Source organism: Oncorhynchus clarkii, chromosome 2 (genome assembly GCF_045791955.1).
Source record: "Oncorhynchus clarkii lewisi isolate Uvic-CL-2024 chromosome 2, UVic_Ocla_1.0, whole genome shotgun sequence".
NCBI lineage: Eukaryota > Metazoa > Chordata > Actinopteri > Salmoniformes > Salmonidae > Oncorhynchus > Oncorhynchus clarkii.
In genome coordinates this window covers 27,521,311-27,541,120 of record NC_092148.1, presented here as the reverse complement: position 1 = coordinate 27,541,120, position 19,810 = coordinate 27,521,311, and the positions used below count along the sequence as shown (strand labels likewise).

At 42.7% G+C, this 19,810-nt stretch overlaps 1 protein-coding gene across 1 annotated transcript; it reads left to right on the top strand.

Annotated features, from left to right (window-relative positions):
• The first annotated feature begins 626 nt into the window (after positions 1-626).
• On the top strand, positions 627-19,610 carry LOC139365775 (collagen alpha-1(XXVIII) chain-like). The gene is made up of 36 exons (XM_071102859.1): positions 627-1,019; positions 3,039-3,172; positions 9,189-9,757; positions 10,478-10,498; positions 10,590-10,649; positions 10,824-10,877; positions 10,978-11,022; positions 11,141-11,167; positions 11,260-11,304; positions 11,408-11,452; positions 12,304-12,357; positions 12,973-13,041; positions 13,132-13,200; positions 13,406-13,474; positions 13,624-13,692; positions 13,840-13,908; positions 14,036-14,104; positions 14,240-14,308; positions 14,392-14,463; positions 14,583-14,651; positions 14,741-14,812; positions 14,898-14,966; positions 15,093-15,161; positions 15,269-15,337; positions 15,440-15,508; positions 15,645-15,713; positions 15,874-15,942; positions 16,052-16,120; positions 16,278-16,358; positions 16,443-16,478; positions 16,565-16,601; positions 16,699-16,919; positions 17,188-17,521; positions 17,778-17,962; positions 18,344-18,617; positions 18,772-19,610. Exons 2-36 carry the CDS (start codon positions 3,046-3,048, stop codon positions 18,942-18,944), a joined length of 3,567 nt encoding a protein of 1,188 aa, XP_070958960.1. The 5' UTR covers positions 627-1,019; positions 3,039-3,045; the 3' UTR covers positions 18,945-19,610.
• The last annotated feature ends 200 nt before the right edge of the window (positions 19,611-19,810 follow it).

Sequence of the window (19,810 nt, the reverse complement as noted above, 5' to 3'; positions counted from 1 at the left end):
CTGTCAATTCCTAAAGGTGGCGCTACAACCAAAAATGTATGATATTGGGATACTACTACATTTATATTATAGTGTAATAGTAGATATGCTTGTTTAATAGGCTTTTACATCTGTTAGGTGATCAAGGGTTTTCAAACTGGGTTCCCGGGGGTCCGCAGGGAAGCGCAAGGGGTAAACGGAAAAGTTGGAGAAAGAGAAACAAATTCAGGCCCTTATTTTTCACTAAATTATATATTTGTTTTATCAAACCTGCAGAACACAAGCTGGGACATAACAAGTTAGCCCTAGTTTACCATAGTACTGACAGGTTGGCCTTATCCTACTGTAAATCTAATTAAGTCTCATTCCACGTGGGCGTTAAATGATTCTTGAACATGCGGGGGAGCCTGTGTTCTGGTTTTATATACTGAAAAAAAACATCTGTCTGTTTTTCAAGTTAGTAGGCGTGCAAGTGGAGAAGAGGAAAATCTTCATAACATGTATCAGTTGGGATTTGAATGTACAACATCCAAACAATCACCATGCAGAAAGGTTACAAATAGTTCTAAATTGCAAATAACGGGATTCAACGTAGACTGTGGGGAAAGTGAAATGTTAAAAGAAACCACAACGTGTTTTAACTTTTTATCCTCAGCTTTTTACACCTCTATAGTTCTTAATTAAACGTAATACGTTATAAAGAGTTCAGTCTTGTGTACACTGCCCAGAGCTACAGTATTACGCGCAATACTAAATCAAATTGTATTGGTCACATACACGTCCTATGGGTGACAACAATTTATTCCGTGTCTGTGAGTCTGTAAAACTGTGAAACTTCATAAAGATACATGAAGATAATACATAGTGACGTGTAGCGCACAATAATCTACACGTTCTTTCCGAGCGCTGTCCTTCCCGAAGCGACATCGCACTTCACGTAGTGGACTAGTCCGAACTGGTGATCAGGACGAGATGCTGCTTCCTAAACCACTCCAGATGATTATACCAAAACCGGCGGCTGTATTTAAATAGGAACTAAGGTAAGATGATAAAATCCACATTTTCAAATCAAATTACAACTTTCTAAGTAGTTGGGCAATTACTTTCTCTTGTGGAATGTAGAAAATAAAAAATTGATTACATTACACTGATGACTTTGTTCCCTAGGCAAGAAAAAAAACATAAATTATGTGGCATGTTGTTTTAGTTGGTCTGTATAAATACAGTGCCTTGCGAAAGTATTCGGCCCCCTTGAACTTTGCGACCTTTTGCCACATTTCAGGCTTCAAACATAAAGATATAAAACTGTATTTTTTTGTGAAGAAATTAACAACAAGTGGGACACAATCATGAAGTGGAATGACATTTATTGGATATTTCAAACTTTTTTAACAAATCAAAAACTGAAAAATTGGGCGTGCAAAATTATTCAGCCCCCTTAAGTTAATACTTTGTAGCGCCAACTTTTGCTGCGATTACAGCTGTAAATCGCTTGGGGTATGTCTCTATCAGTTTTGCACATCGAGAGACTGACATTTTTTCCCATTCCTCCTTGCAAAACAGCTCGAGCTCAGTGAGGTTGGATGGAGAGCATTTGTGAACAGTAGTTTTCAGTTCTTTCCACAGATTCTCGATTGGATTCAGGTCTGGACTTTGACTTGGCCATTCTAACACCTGGATGTGTTTATTTTTGAACCATTCCATTGTAGATTTTGCTTTATGTTTTGGATCATTGTCTTGTTGGAAGACAAATCTCTGTCCCAGTCTCAGGTCTTTTGCAGACTCCATCAGGTTTTCTTCCAGAATGGTCCTGTATTTGGCTCCATCCATCTTCCCATCAATTTTAACCATCTTCCCTGTCCCTGCTGAAGAAAAGCAGGCCCAAACCATGATGCTGCCACCACCATGTTTGACAGTGGGGATGGTGTGTTCAGCTGTGTTGCTTTTACGCCAAACATAACGTTTTGCATTGTTGCCAAAAAGTTCAATTTTGGTTTCATCTGACCAGAGCACCTTCTTCCACATGTTTGGTGTGTCTCCCAGGTGGCTTGTGGCAAACTTTAAACGACACTTTTTATGGATATCTTTAAGAAATGGCTTTCTTCTTGCCACTCTTCCATAAAGGCCAGATTTGTGCAATATACGACGGATTGTTGTCCTATGGACAGAGTCTCCCACCTCAGCTGTAGATCTCTGCAGTTCATCCAGAGTGATCATGGGCCTCTTGGCTGCATCTCTGATCAGTCTTCTCCTTGTATGAGCTGAAAGTTTAGAGGGACGGCCAGGTCTTGGTAGATTTGCAGTGGTCTGATACTCCTTCCATTTCAATATTATCGCTTGCACAGTGCTCCTTGGGATGTTTAAAGCTTGGGAAATCTTTTTGTATCCAAATCCGGCTTTAGACTTCTTCACAACAGTATCTCGGACCTGCCTGGTGTGTTCCTTGTTCTTCATGATGCTCTCTGCGCTTTTAACGGACCTCTGAGACTATCACAGTGCAGGTGCATTTATACGGAGACTTGATTACACACAGGTGGATTGTATTTATCATCATTAGTCATTTAGGTCAACATTGGATCATTCAGAGATCCTCACTGAACTTCCGGAGAAAGTTTGCTGCACTGAAAGTAAAGGGGCGCCCAATTTTTCAGTTTTTGATTTGTTAAAAAAGTTTGAAATATCCAATAAATGTCGTTCCACTTCATGATTGTGTCCCACTTGTTGTTGATTCTTCACAAAAAAATACAGTTTTATATCTTTATGTTTGAAGCCTGAAATGTGGCAAAAGGTCGCAAAGTTCAAGGGGGCCGAATACTTTCGCAAGGCACTGTAGTTGACAACATTACAGGAATTCATAAAGTACATTTATGTTGCCAGCTTCAGCCCATAGTTGATACAGTGACTCTGCAGATGGCTCATGTACTGTACATTGATTCTGTGCTCCAACAATTGGGGTGAGAATCAAGAATGATCGTGATTGAGTAGGAGATCGCATCCACACCTGCCATATAGAATGATGTCACACTTGAATAAGACATGTTTTTTTTCTTTATGTTTAGGGTGTGAATGTTGAGAAAGGACAACATGGGGAAAGGAGTGGCTCTGTTCCTTCTACTGTTGGCACTTCTTCACGAGGCTATAGGCCAGAGAAGAAGAAAAGGAAAGTACAGTGTCCTCAGAGATGGAGAAAATGGTAAATGACGTCCACATGTTAGTGATGATGGTCAGTCATTGTGGCTTATCCGTTATTATTTTTTATCTATATGGCTACATTACATCTGAAATAGCCCGTGCATGATAAAGGGGGGCTGAATTTACTGATTTAGCCTCGGTTTCAATTCTCCTCATTAGGAAATGCGACTGAGAATAACAGTTAACCATCGTTCCTTGTCATACCCTCTTTTTCCTAAATTATCTCACAAATCTTAGTTTTGGACTGACTTAATGACAAAAATGATCCTATTTACACTAGAATAAATGTTTCTGACTCATATCGATGGCACATAGGCCGTTTTCAAGAGGAAAAATTGCTTTTTACATTCAGTTGCTCTTTAAGGTGTTTCTGTCTTTTCTAAAAAAAAAAAAAGGGTGCACAATCTGCTGGAAAAGTCAAACAACGTTCTCAGCCAACAGGAAGATTTTAATTTATTAATGTCTAAATGTCTAAATCATTGAAACAGTGATTTACTCTAAGTAGTACAGTGGATTCGGAAACTATTCAGACCCGTTGACATTTTCCAAATGTTGTTTGTTACAGCTTTATTCTAAAATTGTTTTAAAAAATGTTTCTTCTAATAAATCTACACATAATACCCCATAATGACAAAGCAAAAATAGGTTTTTACATTTACATAATCAGACACTTTACTCAGTACTTTGTTGAAGCACCTTTGGCAACGATTACAGCCTTAAGTCTTCTTGGGTCTGACGCTACAAGCTTGGCACACCTGTATTTGGGGAGTTTCTCCCATTCTTCTCTGCAGATCCTCTCAAGCTCTGTCAGGTTGGATGTGGAGCGTTGCTGTGTAACGGATGTGAAACGGCTAGCTTAGCGTGGGCGCTAAATAGCGTTTCAATCAGTGACGTCACTTGCTCTGAGACCTTGAAGTAGTAGTTCCCCGCGGCTTTTGTGGAGCGATGGGTAACGACGCTTCGTAGGTGTCAGTTGTTGATGTGTGCAGAAGGTCCCTGGTTCGCGCCCGGGTATGGGCGAGGGACGGTCTAAACTTGTACTGTTACATTGATGCTGTTGACCCGGATTACTGGTTGCTGCGGAAAAAGGAGGAAGGTCAAAAGGGGGGTGAGTGTAACGGATGTGAAACGGCTAGCTTAGTTAGCGTGGGCGCTAAATAGCGTTTCAATCAGTGACGTCACTTGCTCTGAGACCTTGAAGTAGTAGTTCCCCTTGCTCTGCAAGGGCCGCGGCTTTTGTGGAGCCATCGCTGGTTGCTGCGGCTTTTGTGGAGCCATCGCTCCACAAAAGGGGCCGGGGAACTACTACTTCAAGGTCTCAGAGCAAGTGACGTCACTGATTGAAACGCTATTTAGCGCCCACGCTAAGCTAGCCGTTTCACATCCGTTACACAGCAACGCTCCACATCCAACCTGACAGAGCTTGAGAGGATCTGGGTAACGACGCTTCGTTGTTGATGTGTGCAGAAGGTCCCTGGTTCGCGCCCGGGTATGGGCGAGGGGACGGTTTAAAGTTATACTGTTACAGCTGCACAGCTATTTTCAGGTCTCTCCAGAGATGTTCAATCAGGTTCAAGTCCGGGCTCTGGCTAGGCCACTCAAGGACATTCAGAGACTTGTCCCAAAACCACTCCTGCGTTATCTTGGCTGTGTGCTTAGGGTCGTTGTCCGGTTGGAAGGTGAAGCTTCACCCCAGTCTGAGGTCCTGAGCGCTCTGGAGCAGGTTTTCATCAAGGATCTCTCTGTACTTTGCTCTGTTCATCTTTCCCTCGATCCTGAGTAGTCTCCCAATCCCTGCCGCTGAAAAACATCCCCACAGCATGATGCTGAAATCACCATGCTTCACTGTAGGGATGGTGCCAGGTTTCCTCCAGATGTGACGCTTGGCATTCAGGCCAAAGAGTTAAATCTTGGTTTCATTAGACCAGATAATCTTGTTTCTCATGGTCTGAGATTCTTTAGGTGCCTTTTGGCAAACTCCAGGTGGGCTGTCATGTGCCTTTTACTGAGGAGTAGCTTCCTTCTGGCCACTCTACCACAAAGACCTGATTGGTGGAGTGCTGCAGAGATGGTTCTTTCTGGAAGGTTCTCCCATCCTCACAGAGGAACTCTGTAGCTCTGTCAGAGTGACCATCGGGTTCTTGGTCACCTCGCTTACCAAGGCCCTTCTCCCCCGATTGCGCAGTTTGACCGGGCACCAACTGTAGGAAGTGTCTTGGTGGTTCCAAACGTCTTCCATTTAAGAGTCATGGAAGCCACTGTGTTCTTCGGGACCTTCAATGCTGCAGAAATGTTTTGGCACCCTTCCCCAGATATGTGCCTCGACACAAGCCTGTCTCGGAGCGCTATGGACAATTACTTCGACCTCATGGCTTGGTTTTTGCTCTGACATGCACTGTCAACTGTGGGACCTTAAATAGACAGGTGTGTGCCTATCCAAATCATGTCCAATCAATTCAATGTACCACAGGTGGACTCCAATCAAGTTGTGGAATGGCAACAGGATGCACCTGAGCTCACTTTCGAGTCTCATAGCAAAGGGCCTGAATACTTATGTAAATAAGGTATTTCTGTTTTTGCTTTGTCATTATGGAGTATTGTGTGTAGCTTGATGCAAATATATATATTTTTAAATCCATTTTAGAATAAGGCTGTAATGTAAAAAAAATGTGGAAAAAGTCAAGGGGTCTGAATACTTTCCGAACGCCCTGCATACTGAACAAAAATACAAAGGCAACATGCAACAATTTCAAAGATAAGGAAATCAGTCAATTGAAAAAACATTATTAGGCCCTAATCTATGGATTTCACATGACTGGGAATACAGATATGCATCTGTTGGTCACATATACCAACAACAAAATAATTTAGCCGTGTGGATCAGAACCAGTGTGACCACTGGTGTGACCACTATTTGCCTCATGCAGCTCGACACATTTCCTCCGCATAGAGCTGATCAGGCTGTTGATTGTGGCCTGTGGAATGTTGTCCTACTCCTCTTCAATGGCTGTGCGAAGTTGTTGGTTATTGGTAGGAACTGGAACACGCTGTCGTACACGTCCACCCAGAGCATCCCAAACATGCTCCATGGGTGACATGTCTGGTGAGTATGCAGGCCATGGAAGAACTGTGACATTTTCAGCTTCCAGGAATTGTGTACATATCCAACATAGGGCCGTGCATTATGACGCTGAAATTTGATGTGATGGCGGCAGATGAATGGCATGACAATGGGCCTCAGGATCTCGTCATGGTATCTCTGTGCATTCAAATTGCCAGCAATAAAATAATTTGTGTTCATTGTCCATAGCTTAGGCCTGCCCATACCATAACCCCATCACCACCCATGGGGCACTCTGTTCACAATGTTGTGTCATGACGTTGGCCTCTTTGGGTATAGCAACCCCATCCCCCTCTCCCTTGCCTCCTTCAACTAGGCTGCTGTGGTCAGAGGTCGTAAATTCCTGAGACGACCCTGCCACATGGCCACACAGTATAGAGAGAATAGATTTTCATGGAGAACAAAGGAAATCCACAAATTTCATGTTCCGGAGAAAGTATAAAAGATCGGTGAAGAATCCAGCTACGAACTGGTCCGTTTGTCACAACTTAGGGAAGCTCATGGGAGACGGGTGTGGCCACATTACCATAACACTGTTTATATAATAGCCTCAGATATGAGGTTTACATCTAATTATTGTATAAGATGAATGAGTGAGTATGAAATTGTTTACACAAATTTACAATGTGATTTTGGACTGTTTAATGAAGGAAAACTCAAAAAGGGGATTGGAGTTAACTAAATCAGAGGACCGCCCCTGAGCCCAGTTAGGGTCATGCGTCCTGGGACAGCCCTTTTCTGCCAGTCTGAATAAAAACCCCACTCGAGTTTTTGATCAGCAGACCGAGCTTACCTCAATTACGAGATAGCTAAAGGTTGCAGACCATGTTTTTCTCCATTAGGAGGACAAAGGTGGTAGACCATTGCTGAATATTTTAACCATACCACATGGTTAAACTCTTAGACTATCGAAACCGACAGAATAAGAACAAGTCTTTGATCTTAATTACTAGTCTGCAGATAGGAATTCGGCATCATTGAACGCGAAGAACGACACCCGCCGAAACAACGATTCTATAATGAAACGAATGAATGTCACTCTGAACTATCCACTATAACCACGACAGAGAGGGAGAGAGACGGACAATTCTACAAAATAAATAAACTTTTCACCGGCGATCAAGACAACACACTGAGCGTACATATATATATTGATTGCAATTGTTCCCAAATGAGTGAGCGTTCATGGGTAAAGGATTAGCATTTCAATTGTTATAATTATCACTCTGTAGTGACTTCTTAGTCGACCCCCACTTCCCCTTTTGTCTAACAAGCCGCCATGCCGGTTTAGCCCACTAGGGCACATTCTCCTATCATTTCATGTAACCACATTTACCTTGTTTGTTTGTTTGTTTATGCATTTCTGTGAATTACTTAGTTAGTAATAAATAAATGATTTTAAGACAATTGATGTATGGATGACTCATAATGAAGACTGGGTTCGTGCAGATAACCAACAATTTACAACGTTTGGAATGAGAATAATGTGAGGTAATGTAAATAAATCATTAATTCGAAGACTAATTGATCAGATAAAATATCTGAAAAGTTATTTTAGGAAATGATAACTTTATAATTTAAATATTTTTCCTTGGTGCCCCGACTTCCTAGTAATTACGGTTACATGATTAATCAGTCTAATCGCGTAATAACTAATTACAGAGAATCTTTGATAAAAACCATCAGTCTTCAGTTAATGATAGTAAAGACATGACAGTTGTCTGGGGTTGTGAGGCTGGTTGGACGTACTGCAAACTATGTTGGAGGCGGTTAGTAGTTTCATGAGGTGGAATAAAATATCCCAGACATTTTCCATGCGCACAAAAGGCTTATTTCTCTAAAATGTTGTGCACAAATGTGTTTACATCCCTGTTAGTGAGAAGATAATCCCTCCACCTGACAGGTGTGGCATATCAAGGAGCTGATTAAACAGCATGATCATTGCACAGGTGCACCTTGTGCTGTAATAATGCGTTTTGTATGGAAAAACCCATTCTGATTGACTGGGCCTGGCTCCCCAGTGGGTTGGCCTGGCTCCCAAGTGGGTGGGCCTATGCCCTCTCAGGCCCACCCATGGCTGCGCCCCTGCCCAGTCATGTGAAATCAGTGGTGAAAAGTACCCAATTGTCATACTTGTAAGAGTATAGATACCTTAATAGAAAGTTACTCAAGTAAAAGTAAAAGTCACCCAGTAAAATACTACGTCTAAAAGTATTTGGTTCTAAATATACTTAAGTATCAAAAGTAAATGTAATTGCTAAAATATACTTAAGTATAAAAAGTAAAAATATAAATAATTTCAAATTCCTTCTATTAAGCAAAGCATGCAGCACCATTTTCTTGTTTAAAAAATGTATGGATGGCCAGGGGCACACTTCAACATTCAGAAATATTTTACAAAAGATGCATTTGTGTTTACTGAGTCTGCCAGATCAGAGGCAGAAGGAATGACCATGTGTTGTCTTGATTAGTGCGTGAATTGGACAATTTTCCTATCCTGCTAAGCATTCAAAATGTAACAAGTACTTTTGGGTGTCAGGGGAAAAGAATTGAGTAAAAAGTATATTATTTTCTTTAGGAATGTAGTGAAGTAAAAGTAAAAGTAGTCAAAAATATAAATAGTAGAGTACAGATACCCCAAAAAACTAAGTAGTACTTTAAAGTATTTTTACGTAAGTACTTTACACCACTGTGTGAAATTCATAGATCAGAGCCTAATTTATTCATTTTTATTGACTGATTTCCTTATGGACTGTAACTCAGCAAAAATATTAGACATTGTTGCACGTTGCATTTATATTTTTGTTCAGTATAAATGTTAATTTGCGTTTGACATTTGCCTGAAGTTTATCCAATCGATCTCCATGTGAAACACATGTATGCATCCCTCTCCCAGACATGACAACATGCTCCATGGAGGTGGCCTTCATTCTGGACAGTTCGGAGGGCGCCAAGACCTTCCTGTTCGAGAAGCAGAAGTCCTTTGTTCTGCAATTCAGCACTCGTCTCACCATGCTCCAGTTGTCTGGATGGACCCTAAAGCTGCGGATGGCTGCTCTCCAGTACAGCAGCTCTGTGTCTGTAGAGCACAGCTTCACTGCCTGGCAGGACCTGGATGTGTTCCACAGCAGAGTCAGCTCCATGGTCTACATTGGCCATGGCACTTACTCCACCTACGCCATCACCAACGCCACACAGCTCTTCACCCAGGAGACCAAGGAGGACAGCGTCAGGGTGGCGGTGCTCATGACCGACGGTGCCGATCATCCGAGGAACCCTGATGTGATCGGAGCAGCGGCGGATGCTAAGGGTAGTGGCGTGAAGCTCATTGCTATAGGGTTGTCGGACCTGGCCCGCCAGAGCCAGAACAGTGCCAAACTCCGGGCTATCGCCAGCACACCGGCCAAGCAATTCGTCCACAGTCTCACTGACCCCCAGCTAGAGGAGAAGTTACTGAAAGAGTTGGTGAGTGTTCTGTTATCAAAGTCACCCTACACTCAAGTTGAAGATGATTGGTATGCTTAACCAGGCCAGCACGGTATGGTTTGGGATCATTAGTTTGTAGTGTGAAATGGGTATGATAGTACCTTGCACACTGCCTTTTCTATATGAGTATGAGAACTTCACAGCTTTTTCCAGAGGTTTGTGAGGGTACATAGTGAGGGTAACTAAGTTAGTTGACACACAACATCACTGTCCAACAGTACTGAGCTCCTCAAATAAACTTGTCTTGTTATCATGTCTGTGTCCTAAGCGGGGGCTCAAACCTCAATTGGCAGAATTGTTCCTGTGTGGGGAATTCTTCCCCTAATATGCATTTTCCATAAACACAGAGATTTGTCTATAGTCTAAATGAGATCAAGACCTGTCTATGGGCAAATAATAGCATAAATTATACATTTTCCAAAAATCCATCATAGTTTCTCTAATTCATAGTCATTAGCGGAGGTTTAAAAGAGAACAGCTTTATTAAGCAAAACTGACAGGAAGTGATCTAGCTTTGTATCACCTGTACCCCCTGTTGTTTTATTCTTCCTTAGAACAATGTCTTGACCATCTGTACCATTGTTCATGTACAGTAAGGCTTGCTCAGGTACAATACAATGTTCAGTCAATAGTGGTACTGTTGGAATTATTTCTAGGTAAAAACCTCACACAATCGTCTTGTATTTTCTTCCCATCCAGGGTGCAATAGCGCTTGAGGCGGTAAGTACTTCAAAACAATAAACACTACAATGCCACTGGAAGTAGCAGGTGGTGTGATAAGACTGATTTTGTATTCTTTTCATTGTATCAGTGTCCACAGGCTGAAGTGTGTTTGTGTGAAAGAGGGGAGAGAGGCCCTCCTGGAAACCCAGTGAGTACACTAGACGTTTTTTCAACAGAACATCTAGGTCTACAGTAAGGATTATGCAGTAACCCAGTATGACTGACGCACCACACAAAAAAACAAAACAAAAACCTTGTAAGAAATACAGAATACTATCATTTGACAATGACTCCATATACTAACTTATTGTGTATCGTCAAGGGTACAAAAGGAGATCCAGGATATGAAGGACCATCTGGTCCAAAAGGATCAAGGGTAAGTAGTAAAAACATAGTGATTTTCACTATTTTAACGACCTCAGTGATCTACATACAATCCTGATCTCACATTTATAACACTGTCTCAATTCTACAAGGGAGAACCTGGAGTCGGTGGCCGACCAGGAAGTGACGGTCTTGAGGTATACTATGTATTTCTTTATTCTGTCATTATTAACATCCATCTAACCGCCACATTTCCATAGTTGACTGAGATACCTTCAGTACTGGGTGTTGAACACTGTTGTTCTTACTTCACAGGGCAGTCCTGGTTATAAAGGTGACAAGGTGGGACATCTGCTTTCAAGACATTTCAGAATACAACTGTCTTGCTTAAAAGTGTTTTGCCAATGGTTGGTTGAACCCGTGCTGTATTTCAGGGGGAGATAGGAGACTGTGGCACCCCTGGGGGAAAAGGAGATGAAGTAAGTACAATGATTAATGTGCCAGTTTGGTTCAATCAACATTGTGATCTATTCTACAATATGTGTGCCAACGGAAGCATGATGTCATCTTGTCATCTTACAGGGCCCTGGAGGACCTCCTGGCCCACGGGGACCTAGAGGAGACCAGGTACAATGTAACATTGTTGTTTTTAACTCCTTCAACACATTAACACATCTTTTTAGGACCTTGTCTTAATCATGAATGCATATGATACAGTATGTTCATCTGAAATAGGTTAATTGATTCTCAATGAATGATGCACTTTAGAGCAAGGGCTGGGTACTTCTTTCACTGAGATGTTGTTTGATGACAGGGTGAAAATGAGTACAGACATTAGACGACATCTAAGTCACTCAGAGACATCCCTTATTCACTTTCATTCTCAAATATGGATAATGGAAGTTGAGTTTTGTCGTTTTCCCACCCATGCACTTATGGAATGTGAATTTTGGATTACGCCTAATCCCGATGCTAATGGGATCTAAAGCAGTGAATCCAGGCTTGCAGGATATTATTCTTTTCCAGGAGCAGACTTTGTGTCGTAGGATTAGCTGCTAGGACAGGGTTGCCAGTACAGTGGCACTGTTCCTCCTCACTATCAGCCCCTCGTCTGGCATGGTATCAGTGATACTGTTGTTTTGACACCAGGCCCTGACAATGGAACGAAACTACTGCTCTGTTCTGTATAGTTCTGTGCATTTGTATTGCATTAGTTCAACTGTAAGAATTGACTACAAACTGGTACATTGTAAAATGTAAGATTTGTCAGATATCAGGGATGAGTTAGATTTTCTGGGCTATAAATTCTATACAAACAGTAGCTACATACTGTACAGTGAGAAAAAAGGCTGTTGTAGACATCATTTCACATGGACCTATTAGGATACTGCAATGGAACCAGTGCATTATATAAATCAACTTCATTGTTCTTTTATTCATTAAGGCCATTTGTGGATTTTTTTTGGTTTCTTCCACAGGGTGTTAATGGACCACCCGGGGACCAGGGTCCGGAGGGCCAAACAGGACCTAAAGTAGGCACGCTGATTCTCAGCCAATGACATTCAAGGGGGCTAGGAAATCAGCCAATTACATTCATGGGTGCTACTGTATGACACTTTCGTACATGGAAACACATTTTCACACAGCATCTCTATTGTCAAAGTGTGTTGCTTGGCCAGAGAAGCCATGAGAGCCGAGTTGACCTTGCTGTCCGTTTCTATTTAAGTACCGATCCTTCACTTTCTGTCACACATTGACCAGACCTCTCAAACAAGGAAGGCCTTGGAATCAAGAGTGATTTAGAGCCACTTAGCTATTTAGCAATAAAAAATATAAAAAATCTGACATAATCAAGAACATAATGTATAGCAGAAACAAGTGACTGCTGTATTCTTCGTAAATGCCATTCTGAGATGCGTTATTGAATCCCATGAAGATCCTTTGTCTGCATTTTATTGCCACTTTCCATCCTTCCAATCCTGTTGGAATGGATAGAGTTCCTCTGTGGAGAAGCACCGGGATAGGGTTTTCTCTTACAGTATGAACTTGGAAATAGAAGTGTTTTATGACTAACTTGTTGGTGGCGTGGGTTTCAAGTAGTAGGAGTTTTGACGCATTCACACAGTGATCGTACACCTCTAACACAGGGGGACCAAGGAACCACCGGTGCATCTGGACCAGCAGGTGACATTGGCATTGGGTTCCCAGGTCCAAAGGTAACCTAATAATAACCATTACAGAGATTATGCTATACATTTACAGTTTATGTAAATAACATAAATGTTGAAATGTGTCATTGTTCTCAGGGGGCCAAAGGAATTCAGGGAAGACCAGGAACCCTTGGTCCCATTGGAATTGGAGAGCCAGGACAGCCAGTAAGTATTACTGTAGATGCCAGCTTTGGATACCTAAACAGTGATTGCTATGGGAACGTTATACATGACCCTATCCTTCAACCTCTGATTCATATGATCAGATTTGACAATGGTAACCTAAAAACTAAACTAAATGTTGCCATTTACTGGACAGTACATTTTAAAACTGTTTGAGGGTCAAAAATTAAGAAACTGTTTATTTCAGGGACCCCCAGGACTTGCTGGAGCACAGGGTAACCAGGGAGCTGTTGGGGAGGGGCTCCCTGGCTCAAAGGTGGGCAAATATTTAAGTGTCCAAGTATTATACTGTTAGGTATAACTGTACACATCCTAAAGTCAAAATGAGGTCTGGTATAATTACAACGGGCCATTAATATGTCTTTTTTTTTTATCAATGTGAACTCAAGTATCTATTTTTTTCAGGGGGATCGAGGCCACGAGGGCCCCAGAGGTGAGCGTGGTCTCACTGGTGTTGGGGTCAAAGGTGATAAGGTAAAGCAAGTTTAAGACTATTGGACATTACTATGTTGAGGTCTTATGTTGGTCCGTATGATGATAAATGATCAACGATCCATTGAGAATGATCCCATATTCCTTCAGTGAAATGACATTTGATGGGAGATCTTATGTTTCTCTCAGGGAAATCCTGGACAGCTTGGATCACAAGGACCGGTGGGAATGCCAGGGGCAGGAATTCAAGGAGAAAAGGTACATTCTGATTCACCTGCAGTCAGATCCTTCTGTATAATGTCAATTTGTCTATTCTCAAACATACTGTATACTCACACATACTTATACTCATATTCCTTTTCTTCTAATGTCTCCTTATTTTCAGGGGAACCAAGGGCCAGTGGGCCCTCCAGGCCCCAGAGGGAATCCAGGTGTGGGACTAATGGGCCAAAAGGTAAGGTTGAATGTCACATGATCAAAGGGAGTCTAATGTCAGGCAAAAATGGAAGTCTTAGATCTGAATGCAAGACGCAAACGTACAGTATATTCATTAGTAGATATGATGTCACATGTACTGTTTGTTCTGCAGGGAAGCCAAGGCTTCTCAGGTGAGCCTGGAATCCCAGGGGAGAGCGGTGTTGGGGAGCCAGGACCTAAAGTAAGTCTGATGGTTCAGTAAGACAGTATTTAAACCAGATCAAGTAAAACTGTGTTAATAGAGATTTGTAAATGCTCCTCTAGGGAGACCCAGGATCGGAGGGGTTGCCTGGTATTCCGGGCCTCTCTGGAGAGGATGGAGACATAGGACAGAAGGTGGGCACAGTGTGCTGTGATGCAATGTCATTATCACTAGGACAGTACATTAATGTCAGTCTGTCAACTGACAGTGTTCATTGTTTACAGTATTGTGTATTTATTTCACATGGTGTCAGGGTGACATTGGGTTACATGGGCCCAGGGGACCTGATGGGGCACCCGGAAAAGGTGTCCCTGGAGAAAAGGTACAAATCAGTTATCTTAAAGCATTTTCCCTATTTTAAAGGATGTATGGAAAAGATTGTCTGAAATCAAGCTGTGACTATTCTCTCAGGGGGGCCGAGGCGAGCGGGGCTCCAGGGGCCAGCTAGGGGCAGTAGGGCCTGTGGGGCCAATGGGGGCCAAGGTAAGCACATGGACAACAGTCATGCTCAACACTACTGACCCAAAGCATGGTTGGTTCTGCTGTTATAAAATGTTTCCTGTTTCAGGGTGAAGCCGGAAGTGCTGGACGAGCAGGTACAAACGGACCACCTGGGCGGGGGTTACCCGGTATCAAGGTAAGTTCTGGTGAGAAGGAACATTGACAACACTGTTGGTTACTACTTTATTAGGATATTAAAGTGTTACCATATCTTAAGGATGACGTCAGTGTTCTATTTTATGTGGGGTTGTTTTGTTTCCAGGGGGACCCTGGTGCAGTAGGCCCACCCGGACATGTTGGTGAACCAGGAATAGGAATCACTGGACCGAAGGTCATTTGATTCAGCTTCTTTCAGTTTGATTTGGGAGGTGCAAGTATTTCTCAAATGTCCAATGAACCACATAAGACCATTGGTGTGAAACCACTTTCACTTTTTAGGGTGAGAGAGGGCTACCAGGGCCCATTGGTCCACCTGGGCTTGAAGGGGAAGGCCTTCCTGGAACTCCAGTAAGTATCCCCATTTCTCTAGTATTATGATCATACTCATTAATCTATGCTGACTATTCAGTATGTATACTGTATGAATGGATGTTCTGTCATGCTTATTAGGGAGCCCCTGGAGTACCAGGACTGACAGGTGAGACTGGACCAGAAGGAAAAGGTTTACCTGGTCCTAAGGTAAGTTTTCCGGTGTAATGATTGCATAAACTCTATTTAGGTCACAAAATAACCTTAACCCAATTATAGGGGCAACTTAATGTGTTTGTTTTGTGAACTCTATGTGAGTATTTAACCTGAGGATCTTTCTGTTCAGGGAGACCGGGGAACTCCAGGCCCCACAGGACTATCTGGAGCACCAGGAGTTGGTCTAATGGGCCCCAAGGTCATAAATCCTATTCAGACCAATAATAATATTTTTTACAAATGTGTAGGAGGAGAAATTAGCCATAGTGATTTGAGTACACAGGATATCAATGATTGAACAAGGTTAATAGGAACCATATGACTGGCGGAGCATCACGATGACATGATTCTCTCTGCAGGGGTCAGCTGGTCAGATTGGAGCACCGGGTCCCCAGGGACTGCCTGGAGAGGGCATTCAAGGACCAAAGGTACAGTTAAAGGACCGTTTAGTAAGCCATGTTAGGTCATGGTACAACCAAGCATATACTAGTGCTGTGTTTCCACAGGTCAAAATGATGAATTGATTTTCCCTGATAGGGGGAGTCAGGATTCCAGGGGATCCCGGGCCCCAGGGGGCCCCCAGGACAAGGTATTCAAGGGGATAAGGTAAGAACCTCCACACAAACAACATAACATGTAGCTTAATAAATATAGAGATGTTATCCAATCTCTAATCTCGGCAGCCAGAACCAAATTCAGTCTCACAAATGGTCTTGAACTTTCCAAGTTATAGAAAAATGATTAAGTTTTGCTGTTCCTACAGGGAGACAGGGGGTTCGTGGGTGAACGAGGCAGAAAGGGGGACAGGGGAGAGACTGGAGAGACAGGAACGGCTGGACCTTTGGTACTAGTCTTACTATACATCTGGAAAAAGCATGGACATTATCAGATGTATATATTTGTTATTGAGTGACCTCCTGAATTACAGGGCAGACTGGGAGAAAAAGGGGAACCTGGCCTAACAGTAAGTATAGTCTGTTTTGTACACTGTACCGCCGTACTGTAGTATTACAATGACTAGACACTAAAGTGTTTTACCATCTGTTACAGAGAGAGGAGGTCATCAAACTGGTCAGATCTATATGTGGTTAGTGTGGTACTGTGGTAATTCACACACCAGGTACAATACCATACCTGTAATGGCTGCTTGCAGAGACTTTCAATGAATCTATCTCTTTCCCCAGGTTGTGGGGTGAAGTGCCGTGAGAGCCCACTGGAGTTGGTCTTTGTGATTGACAGCTCAGAGAGTGTGGGCCCTGACAACTTCAACGTGGTTAAGGACTTTGTGAACGCTCTGGTCGACCGTGCCTCCGTGAGCCGGGAGACCACTCGCGTCGGGGTGGTCCTCTACAGCCACATCGACATGGTGGTGGTCAGTCTGCACCAGCAAGCCAGCCGGGACCAGGTCAAGACTATCTCAGTTTTATATTTCTCAAAACTTTATTGAATCCTCTGTAATGATAACATTCAATTCATATGACATAAAAGTTCAATGCAAGTTGATTTTCTCTCAAGCGTCCAAAATGAAAAATCTTACTCTCTAGTACAGTAGCCTGGTTCCAGATCTGTTTGTGCTGTCTTGCCAACTCTTATGGTCATTGTCACATAAGACCTCACAAACAGATCTGGGACCAGGCTACATCAGAGATGTTATAAATATTTATCACCACCAGGTGAAGAAGGCGGTCCGCACTATGACCTACCTGGGCGAAGGCACTTTCACGGGCAGCGCCATCCATCAGGCCAACCAGGTGTTCCGGGCGGCCAGGCCCGGGGTGAGGAAAGTGGCCATAGTGATCACAGATGGACAGGCGGACGAGAGGGACTCTGTGAGGCTGGAGGAGGCAGTGAAAGAGGCCAATGGCAGTAACATTGAGACGTTTGTCATCGGGGTGGTGAACCAGAGTGATCCGCTGTACGAGGAGTTTAAGAAAGAGCTCCACCTCATGGCCTCTGACCCAGACAGGGAACACGTCTACCTGATTGATGACTTCAGGACACTTCCTGGTAAGCAGGAAGTACCTTTCACTATGATGTCCATTCTTACTGAAGTTTATGTTCCCTGCAAGGAACATCTTGTAAAGCCACAGTTATATTTGAATAGTTCATGTGGGCCTAAATACTTCTAAAGCCAGAGAAACACCTGTGCTGTTAAAATTATCCAAAGAAAATTCAGTCCTAAATATCTGTACGTTTTACATAGCTGTGTCTTATTGCCTAGTCCCAATAATATCGGGGTACTGTCTTGTCTTGGCTCGTCCAGCCCTTGAGAGCAAGTTGCTGAGTCGGATCTGTGAGAGTGATGGCGGGGCCCAATTCAGCTCCATCCCTAGCTCCAGATACTCCCCCGGAACCCCTGGACAAGCCGGGATTGTCAGGGAAACCCCAGAGAGGACTGATACTGACACGCCCACTTTCAATGGAGACTTTAAAAAAACACATATGGTGGTGAGAATGACAACACTTCCACTTTACATAATGGTTCTGTCATGATCAGAATAGGGCTGCACATTTGCAGATCTTTACAGAGCTCACTAAGCTTTGCAGTACAATAAATCATGTCATTGTAAAATATAATATTGTGAAGAAAATTAGGAGAACTCACCATAACCAAATGATTGCTAAAAAGGCCCCACATAAGAAAAGTGTCTGAACTTGAATTTCCACTAAATGAGCCATGAATTGAGTGTGTGTTGCGTCTGTGCATGCACATGTTCATTTGCAAATGCGTTCATACATGGATCTGTGTGTCACAATTTTGATTGTAATCACATACTATAGCAGATGTACAAAATACATATATCAATTTCTTTACCCTCTGTTAAACAGCCAGGTCCACCAGGAGAGTCAGACAGAGTCTTTACCCCACAGGGCTCCCAGACCGGGGACCGAGATAACTCAGAGACCTACAGGGTCCCATCCTTTGACAGGGAACCCTTCAAGCGCCTACCAGAGTTCCTTCTTCCGTCAGAGATGAAGAACCCCTCCCACAGTGTGGTCATGACGGGCTCCCAGGCCCCCACCCAGAGGCCCCTTCCCGTAGTAAAGCTACCCGGGCTCCCCCCAACCTCTCCACCTCTGCCCCAGGATGATTTAATACCAGGTGATTTGATTGATAGGATATAGCATTTTTCCAGAGCTCAAACTACTGTGCAGCCTTTGCTGATATTTCCCCATTTCCTATTCTTGTCATTTCATACAACGCTATACAGTACAAGTAAAAGCAATGTCCCCCATTTTTCTTCCTTTTTCCCCAGATGAGAGATGTGGACAGACTCTGGACCCCGGGCCTTGCAGGAATTACTTTGTGAAGTGGTACTATGACACTACGGCTAATGCCTGTGCCCAGTTCTGGTTCGGAGGCTGTCAGGGAAATCAAAACCGATTTGAGTCGGAGAAGAGCTGCAAAAAAACCTGTGTTAAGGTCTAACATACACACAGTTGTTGACTTGTTTTGAATGCTCACAAATCTACTTGACTGTATTGATAAGACATGATACATTTGGGTCAAAGGTGGGTCAATTTCAATATCAGTGCCTTACCTCTTCACCAATACTTTGACATGGGGATAGAAATGGATAGAACACTTGTCAAAGAGAGTACTAGGTGATGTTGGGACCAAATGTTCGATCACAGTTATTTTGGATTCGTATTCCCTCGTCTTGGAACTGTTGGTGGTAACATGGCACCAATTCAATTTAACTTGAATTAAATTGAATTTATCCCCTCAGGGGCAATAAGCTATTTATATAACTCTGTATATGTGTGTCTTTGTTTTAACATAAGCTCCCTCATTTCTTGGAGGTAACTAACTGTAAATTGAATGAGACTTAGGGCTTTTGGAACAAGTATACAGTCAGGGAAGCATTCCATTTATTCATGTTCAAGATGGAGTAATAAGGGCAGAACCGTATTGGTTTCCAAAAACACCGTTGAACACTAAATGGTAATGTTACAAATGTGGCAGAAGTTCATAACACTAACCTTTATCTCGGATTAACGTTCCTATAAGTAACTAATTTGTATGAAAACTGACTGCTGGATATTATTGTTTATAACACTGCACAATTTCATTAAAGTTAATTAAATGAACAAAGAGAATGTCGATCATTTGAACATCCAGATATATTTGAACATTTTGTGCAATATTACACTGTTTTAATGCATTCGTGTCTGTGGTAGCAAATGTCACCAACCCCCACTCCTCCAACCTTTGCAAGTGAACCGTTCAAAAAGACATACTTGCATAATTGAAGAAGCAGAAGGTGGTTGATCTTGCGTCGGGGAAAAGTGTCT